This window comes from Pseudochaenichthys georgianus, chromosome 10, assembly GCF_902827115.2.
Source record: "Pseudochaenichthys georgianus chromosome 10, fPseGeo1.2, whole genome shotgun sequence".
Lineage (NCBI taxonomy): Eukaryota > Metazoa > Chordata > Actinopteri > Perciformes > Channichthyidae > Pseudochaenichthys > Pseudochaenichthys georgianus.
Genome location: NC_047512.1, coordinates 17,394,709 through 17,403,992, shown reverse-complemented (window position 1 = coordinate 17,403,992; position 9,284 = coordinate 17,394,709). Strand labels below are relative to the sequence as shown.

The 9,284-nt window shown below is 38.9% G+C and overlaps 1 protein-coding gene across 1 annotated transcript in view; it reads left to right on the top strand.

Moving 5' to 3' along the window:
- Positions 1–830: 830 nt before the first annotated feature.
- The window catches only part of ccdc88b (coiled-coil domain containing 88B), a 40,638-nt gene continuing 32,184 nt past the window's right edge, over positions 831–9,284 (top strand). Inside the window, exons 1-5 of the mRNA XM_034092582.2 lie at positions 831–937; positions 6,320–6,389; positions 6,578–6,636; positions 7,794–7,877; positions 8,731–8,871. Of these exons, the coding sequence (XP_033948473.1) occupies positions 881–937; positions 6,320–6,389; positions 6,578–6,636; positions 7,794–7,877; positions 8,731–8,871 (411 nt within the window). The 5' untranslated portion in view covers positions 831–880. The remainder of the gene's footprint in view (positions 938–6,319; positions 6,390–6,577; positions 6,637–7,793; positions 7,878–8,730; positions 8,872–9,284) is intronic.

Here is a 9,284-nt window from a genome sequence, read left to right as displayed (position 1 = left end):
TGAGTTTGGTGATGCATTGGTTTTCATCTGGTGCAATCATGACAATAAAATGTATGTTCTGGATGGATTGGCACGGAACTTTCTAGACACTGTCATAGCTGTCAGGATATATTGTTATCATTTTTTGGAGAACCATTATCATGCCAATGTTTCAATTAAAATGTGTTTAATTTGTTTTATTAGCAAATACCTGCAAAAACAAAGCACAGTGGTTTGTGTTTATTGCTCACTAGCAAATGTAAGCATGCTACACTAAGATGAAGAACATGGCAAACGTTCTAAACATCAGTATGTTGTTGTTGTTGTTGTTAGCATGCTATCATTGGCCTTTAGCTTTTTACAGGCTCACAGAGCACACAGCTGTAGACTCTTAGCTCAGCTGTATTCTCTACTTGCATAACATTTGATGCTACATTCATCTTTTCTAACCTTGCACTGTTCTGCAACCTGTGATGCCATAAAAGTAGGACCAATTCATGTTTGCCACAAATGTCAGGCTAATCATGAATGGAGGTTCTGCATACATGCCATCCTATTATTAGTAAGTGCCACTGAATTCCTTATCTACAGCTCAATAAAACCTTTTTCTCTTTCAGCAGATAAAAGATCTTTATCTGTATTTACCGAACAGCTGATTAATTTGGCCTGTCCCAAGCTACGTTATTTCAACAAATAATTGCATGTGGAGTTTCACAGCCTGCTTCCCTGGCTCATTACAATTGTATTCACTCTGTTTAAATGCGCCGTTGCATCTGGAGAGACGTTGTGCTGGGCTGTTTGATCGAGATCCACTAAATACGCTGTTGTGTATTTCTGTGTTTGTCTCAGAGACCCAAACCCCAAGGTGGAGCGGCTGTACGGCAGCGAGAGAGAAGATCACATGCTGAGGGTCCAGAACTTTTCTATTTTAAATCGACACATCAGAGCCTTCTACCAGGTAGGGGAGGGTCACAGGGGAAAGGGTGAGATTAAGATGCTACATTCGATAATCAGGAGCAAAAAGAGGAGTGATCTGAAAATAAACACAACATGTGAAGTTTTTGAGTGTTAAATATTTCCACTCTCAAAAGGAAGAAACCCTTTGAATGTTTAATGCACTTTCAGTCCAATTACGCAGTTGAACTGTTTTTTCTATTACTGAGCTAGATTTTGTAAGAGGTTTTTAATAAATGAGTTATTTTCATTTCAGTGATTAACCTATCGAGAAGTGTCATCCAACTGTGCAGTTCACCTCAGCACTCAAAACATTTTTTATGTCTTTTAGCTAATTGTTTTGTTTTTATAGCCTGTTTTACTCGTTTGGTTCACCCTCACTGCGCTCATCAACCCATTTCCAGGTGTAGCATGCAGCTATTTTCAGCAGGAAAGCTTGTGATAAACCCAATTATACGCTACGTGCCTAGCAGTAAACGGCAGACAATGTTAGCAATTAGCTGGTAAACAAAAGAAAGCATGCAACTGCAATAACAGGAGGAAATCTTTTTTTCCCAGGAGATTTTGGAGTCAAAAACAGAGGAAGATTGTATATTGCACTTTTATTCGTTGGTAGACAGAAACACTTCTGTATGCTTGTGAGCATTTGCTAACAACCTGTCAAAGTTGACAAACAATCTATTAATGTTTTTTTAAGAAGGCAACACATTGTACATCAAGAAATCCTAATAAAACTCTCTCAAATTAAGTGCAGTTGACAGATTTTAAATGAATGTTTTCTAATCCAAAAATCTAGCCATTTGTCAAATTTTAAACTTTTCCATTTGTATCCCTCATTTCTCACAGCTTTTATGAATTAGCTTGAAAACATTGCTATCTTACATGTTAGTAAATGTCCGGGACCTTTACCTTAAATAATTTTCCTTTTGAATTTAAATTGTCCGTTGAGTAATTCCTTTCAAAATATGCATATTCGCGTTCTTGCAACAGTTCGATGAGAACATTGATATTACTCTCTCATCTGTGTTTAAGTTATGAAGCTACATCCAGCAGTCAATTAGCTTATGGCTTAGCACAAAGGCTGGATACAGGGTAAACATTTAGCCTTGAAAATCCATCCACCAGGACCATTAAAGCTCACAATTAATAAATTATATATTGTTTATTTTGTCCATTTAAAACCCAGTGTAAAAGCAACTTCTTGGAGTCCCAGACTTACATTTCTGTGTGAGTAAAACCTTCACAAAGCCTAATTGGATATTTTTATACCTTGTGAAAAGCTCTCATTATTATCTCAGCAGTGAAGCAAGTCGTCACACAGAGAGGTGATACTGAGGCAAACCTGGGGCACAGACTCGATAATTTGGAAATGATCCAGTCCTTGATTGAGACAAATCTGAAATGTATTTAAAAACATTTTTTTAATTGCCCTATTGACTTTCTCTAGCATTTTCAACTTAAAAACACTGGTGTAAGGACTTTTTTGGATAGACTGAAATGACTCACAGCTCATTATAAATAGAAAAGTCTTGTACGGGGCTGGGGAAACAGTTGTCTTGCTGTAAGGTACTAAAAACAAGAGGACAAGATGAAGCTCAACTATCAGTCTTAGCACGTGAATGTTTCACTTGAGGATATTGTAGAAAGATTGAAGTGTATGCACGTGGTGATAAAGCATTTGCACACAAAAAATATGAAACACTGAACATTTCTCAGCAGACATGTCCCTGCTTATTATCAGGCAAACAGGGTGAGGAAAAAGTGGAAGAGTGGCGAGCTTACATTTTTAGCTGCAGTTGTGAGGGGGTTGAGGAAGGAAAGTGAATACATATAAAACATAAGTATCTCGCATTTCATAACGTGCGCATTAGGCGCCTGTGGCCATGGGGGAAATGACACATTTCTTTCCCCGGAGTATGATTCCTTTTCTCAGCAAAAGAAAAAAACCTCCCCAAGCGCTCATCAGGTGGACTGAACATGCGCAGCCCGGCTTGTCACACAACATAAGAACACGGGTCTACAAGGTTTCACTTCTTAATTCTCTGTGAATTACTAATGTCCCTTGAAAGCTCAGAGCAGCAAAAGACTGGCGATAATTGGGTAGCTCATATCAACACTAGACTTGCTGTGGATGTTTAGTTCCACATCCTCATGGTTTTACCTCTCGCTGCCTTCCTTTAACTTGAATTTTCTGTGTACATGTTTAAGTGTGCTTGTTTGAGCGCTTTTGTGTGTGTGAGTTTGTTGAGTGTTAGCCACAGCAACAGTCTGCATTCTTGCAGGACCTCATTTTCTCTGCTTTGACCTCAGCTGAATCTCTAATAATATAATATATAATACCACAGATAGTGAGCTGTTTGTGGAGATGATACAGGCGTGAAGGCAGAGCACGTTCACAGCATATACAAATATATACAGACGTTTATCTGTACTTAAGTGTCTCTTAAAAGCAGCGTGTCTGTACTCCATTCTGCTTATTTTATTCAATGTTTCTGATGTATTTGTTCTATTCTTTTTGTTGGATTGTTTTTTTTATATATTCTATTATGCTCTAGATCAGGGGTTTCAAACTCAAATACACAGAGGGCCAACATAAAAAAATCGGTACTAGTCGAGGGCCGGACTGGTTCAATGTTTATTGCAAAACTTATTGAAATGAACTTATTGCACATATTAAACCTGGAACTAACAAAGATTACATTATTGCCTATAAAAACAACATTAAACATTAAATAATCAGTTGCATTTATTTCTTATGGCTCTATCTGCAGCTTTTCTGGAGTCATTTCTTATGATTACATTTTTCCACAGACCAACAACAGCTTCAAAAAAACAATTTCCCTCAAAGAAAAAACCAAACATGCTCTGTGGTCGCAAGAAAGAAAGTGCAGAAGGAAACATCCATTGAAACTCAGTTTGCTGCTCGGTGGTGCTAGTTCAAGACAGATACTTGGGGTCAATGTGTGGGGTCAGGCTCTGAGCTGAGGAAATCCTCAGGATTGAGTGAAGTTGTGCGTGCTATTGCACGGCGGGCCAGATCTAATACTAATAATAATTAGAAATGATCCTGCGGGCTGAAATTAAATCCACCAAGGGCCTTCTCTATAATTCTTACTCTGGCTAATCCCTGCAGAAGTCTGCTTGGCATTATGAACCATGAGCTGCACGATGACCAACACAGAGCCGCAGTGGCTCATACTCTACATACCCTGAAGGAGCACACACTTCAGGTTGGCTGCACATGCTTCTGATGCCAACCTCACACACAATGTTGCTGAAGGCAGTGCCTGGCTCTTTGTACACGGCCTTTCTCACTGTACACTTTATATATTACAGTAAGCAGCAGAGAGAGCTGTAACTGTCACCTGCTTCTGGTGATTTCGCACTGATGCGTCGCAGGAGGATGTAAACAGGATTTTGTAGTTATTTTTCTGGCAGATTTAATCCAAGTGAATTTAAGAGTAAAAAATATGACTGCAAACAACAAATACAAAGCCACTATGAATGGAGAAGCTTTGGCAGCATGTAGGAAGCATCTAAAGTGTGTGGCTCTTTGACAGAAACATTTTTAATTAACAGGGAAGTTGTTCAGAACACCAAGTTAGTAAAGTCATAAAGTATCAGGCAGATTAATTGACTGAAATTCTATTTGCGAAGTCATCCTCATGATGAGCTATTATGGCGTTGCGTTATAAGGTTATGTACAGTAGGAGGAGTCGCAACTCACCGCAGGTCCACATGACAAATACTTGATTTTGCTGCCAGCATAGCCAGGTTTCTGGACAGGGGAAGTCTGAGCCGTCTGCCATCCAGCTGGACTAAACGTCATTTAGAATCTGCCAGGGGATTTGTCCAAGATCTTTAAGCAGGAAATACAACTAGATGAAACACGCTGACCACAGTGTTGGCGGACTTCCTGCTTGTCCTGAATCTCCCATTTACTCTTTAACACATTATAAATGCTTGCTAGCTCAGGACAGTAAAAACAGAAAGTTTCAAGGGACACATATGACTTTTCATTTGAGGGGATTTTGGAATTGTAATGACTTTAGGAGATCGAAATGTTTTTTCTGTATTGAACACTAACCCACAGGAGAGATGAGACAGTGTCTAGGGGACTGTAACAAACTGTTTAAATGTCAAAAGCAGAGGTTGATTAAAAAAAAAAACCTTTACAAAAATGTAAAAAAGACACATTCAATTTTGAAAAGAGCACTAGAAAAACAATTACAGTATAAATCGTATACAGTTTCTCCCCATTACTTTCAACAAACCTAAGCTGGTGAAAACTAGTGAAGAATATTAATTATAATTGTACCAACATATACAACAGACAATGACTCACTTGGGGTACTTAAAGGTGACTATTTGTCATGAAAAAACTCCCTCTCTACTCAACATGGTAGAGTCTGAGAAGGCAGGTATTATAAATTGGAACTCATTACAAACATTTTGGTAGATTGGAGTTTCATATTACCAATAATTGCTCTTGAATGGAAAATAATGAGTTCTTATTTAATTAGCGATGTTGCCAGAAATAAAATGTGTTCAAACATAACTATATCAAATAAATTATATTAAAGCAGACAGGTGAAACCATAAAGAACACCATCTCAGTCAAAATCAATAGCAGAAAGAGAAAGCATCCAGTGACTGGGTATGAGGTTTATTATTCAGGACCATAACAATTGTTGTGGAGGAAAAAGAGTAGTAAATTGAATTATTGTGACCCAAATATATTCTGCGCTGGACACTTTAGTGCTGGAAAAAAAATTCTCTGTTGGACAAACACATTTAATAATACATTCAGCTTTTATATAATGCAATTCCTTGTAACCTGTCAGCAAACAGACACGTACTGATTCATGTTTGACATGCCAAAAGCAGCCAACAAAAAAGTCATGATTATATTCTTGTCAGGTTCCAGTAGGTTTTTGTTTGCTGTAGAAATCTGTGGTTTGTTGCTGGGTTGTGCATGACGTCTACTCGTGACTGTACATTGTTAGTATGCCGTGCCTGCAGTGGTGTCACATTACCCATATTATGCATATCCTTTAACCACAAGACATAGAGAACATGTCAGGGGTTTGTTGATTGTGTTGCAAGAAAAACAATCTTGCTATTACATCAAGTGAATACTTTGAGTGAGCTACACTGAAATATATGATCCTAATTTGGGCAATGACTCGTTGTGGGGAAGTGTGATTTAAAAGTTAATCCTATCAGATATCAGCTCTTTGTTTACACCACAAACAGCAGGAGGCTGGTGGAAATGTTTCTGTTGTTGTTTATCAAGCCTCGCTGTGGGTAGACAGACAGGACGGGCCAGCTGGTCACTTAAGGTAAAAACACTTACGTAACTCTTCGCATTTATTCTGTTGTTCAGGAAGACCTGCAGCAGTTGATACTGATGCCTCTCCCAAACGTCGCCATTCTGGGGCAGGACCCCCTAACAGGTACAAGATAACATGATCCTATCAGTGCCATGTCTCTCAGCAGCAAGAAAGTAATTATACTTTTTATACGAGTCCATATCTCTGCTATCTGCAAAACACATTAAGGTGATAATGATAGGGAGGGTGGTGGTGGGGTGCAGAGATGACGGTGATAATGATGATGATGACACTTATTTCCGTGTCCTCAGAGGCAGCCGTGGAAGAGCTGAGGCGACTGCTGCTGCTCTTACTGGGCTGTGCTGTGCAGGTGACCACACACTCACATGACCATCATGCTTTCCCAAGGTCGATAATGTCACCATAATGAAACCACGGACAGCCAGTAGTTTGTACTAAATGTTCAGTTTTTTACAAAGGTCTTTCTATCTTTTGATCCCTTTGATGAGTGAAATAATTATTGGATGGATTATCTTTGGTCCCCATGAATCCCCTAATGAATCCTAATGACTGAGGCGATCCCCAGATCTTCTGGTCCAGTTTTCTACTCAACCAACACAATACATGACAGGATAATTCCTTTGATAGTGTGTTTCAATGTATTGTAATGGAAAAAGTATTTGTTTTAAAGAATACAAATTGTGATAATTGTCATACTTGTATTTTGTACAAGTTAAGAAAATACATTATAATTCTCATACTATCTGTCTAAAAGTACATGTAATTGCAAAACCTGCGTACTATATATATATATATAATAAAAGATGAAAATACCGCTTTTTTAAATTATTCAATCTTAAAAGTACGTTTTGTTGTTGTTTCTTATGACCAAAAACCCAAAGATAGTCAGTTTACAATCTAACTAAAAAGGCAGGACTCACTGCCTGTATGTCTATCATTGGATTTCTGAACATCACTTCATGTGATCGACTTCACACATGGCAGGTGTATTGCTAAGAACCCAAAGAAGCGCAGTATTGAGGGTGAAGTTGTTTGGATGACTGATTCTCCAAAAAGCTGCAAGCAGCAGTACTGGAGGCCCAGTTATTTTCCAATCAAACATTACATTTGTGATATAAAACAGCTGAAAGCAGCACATTATTACAGAGTAAGAGCAGAAACTATATTTGTATTATTAACAAAGTGAATACATTATGGACAGTCATTTGCACTACTGTACATATTTTCTTTATGTATTTTTATTTCTACTCCTCGGGATTGTGAGAAACAACATTTCGATCTCCCTGTCTGTTTCTCACAAACAGATGATTGACAAAAAGGTTTACTTTGACTGTTTGGATTTGAAAAATGATCAAAATAGCTTCAGAAATTCAGAATACATTTCAGTCAATCAATACATCGTCAAATGACTCTAGATTATACGGTGGATAGTGTATTTTACAGATACCCAGTGTTTTTATCTAACACACACACGCAGCACTAACTTAATTTCCTCCCTGTGTGCAGTGTGAGGAGAAGGAGACGTTCATCCAGCAGATCCAGTCACTAGACATTGAGACACAGTCAGCCATTGCCAGCTGTATCCAGCAGGTACGTTGAAATGCAAACAATTGATCAAATCAAGCATCTCCGGAAATATGACACACATTCAGTGACTGACCGTCAGTATGTGGAAATATTATCCAGAGGAGACACTGCTAAGAGGATTTTCTTTCAGAAATATGATTTGGCAAAGAATTTCTTCTCTGTCTGGCCTCTGGGCAGAGAGAGAGAAACTATTATACCTTCTCCTGGCGCTTCAGTAAGTGTGAAAATGAGCTGCTTGTTATTCTGCTGGCAGCCTTTTAAAGGACCTCTGGGTGCCCCTTGCTGCCACCGTTGGATGGATCCCCCACCCCTCGTGTTCACCTCTCCACCTCTACCTCGGTCAAATCATCCTCTCTCTTTTATCTTTTTATTTGATTCTCTGCTGTCCTCTCCAATATGTCCTGATTGCCAATTGTATTTTTTTTAAATATCCCCTGTGAATTATTGCCGGCATTACAAAAACAGCATGTTGAATAACAGCGGGTCTGAATTACAGTAACAGCATGTTGCCCACCAGCTCTTTTGTGCCAGGTTTCTTGGCCTCATAAATCACAGAAGTGAGAGGTGCTCTTCCTGTGTGGATGCATGCACCCCCTACTTGCTGTTCATATGCCTTCCACCCGGGGACATTTCAAACGTGTCTACATAATCATTAGTGTTGCATGCATTAGTCAGGCATTTTTGGACACGCTTCCCTAGCAGACACATTCCCAGAGAAATGTGAGAGTTGTTTTTTTTCTCTCTTTACTTGATATTCACATAGATATTCATGCTGCCTGGATTGTTTGTCCCCAGATCTGTCATTTTATGAAAGATTCCCCTTCTTATCATGTGACCTGAGAAACTGTCCTTGCAGGTGACTCAGGATCCTCGCATGGTGCTGCCGCTGAGGTGGGAGGAGCTGGTGGAGTTTGAAGGTGCTGATTTACAGCTGGTGTTCAGCTCCTTGGCCAAACAAATCCAAAACCTGCTGGCACAAAGAGACACACACCTGGAGGTATAAATACACACATATAACAAATAAATCTGACATTTTTGAGAATATGCTTCTTCTATTTCTTGATGAGCTAGAAATCCCACATTTAGTCTCTTCTGTAAATATAAAGCTACAGCCAGCAGCCAGTTAGATTAGCTTAGCTTGGCACATAACGTCCTGTAAAAACATGTTTTAAAACTAGCTTTTAAATGGGCTGGTAGTCAGATTGTTTCAAACCATTGAACAGATCCAGGCTAGCAGTTTCTGCCTGCAGTTTTCAATTATGTGTTACGCTAAGCTAACTGTACTGTATATAACTAGATATAACCATGTATACACACATCTACACACCCACACACACGTACCAGGGTTTCCGCTAGGATTTTTTCTCGCCGGTCAAATGTCCGGGCAGAATTTATTTTACCGGACTAATT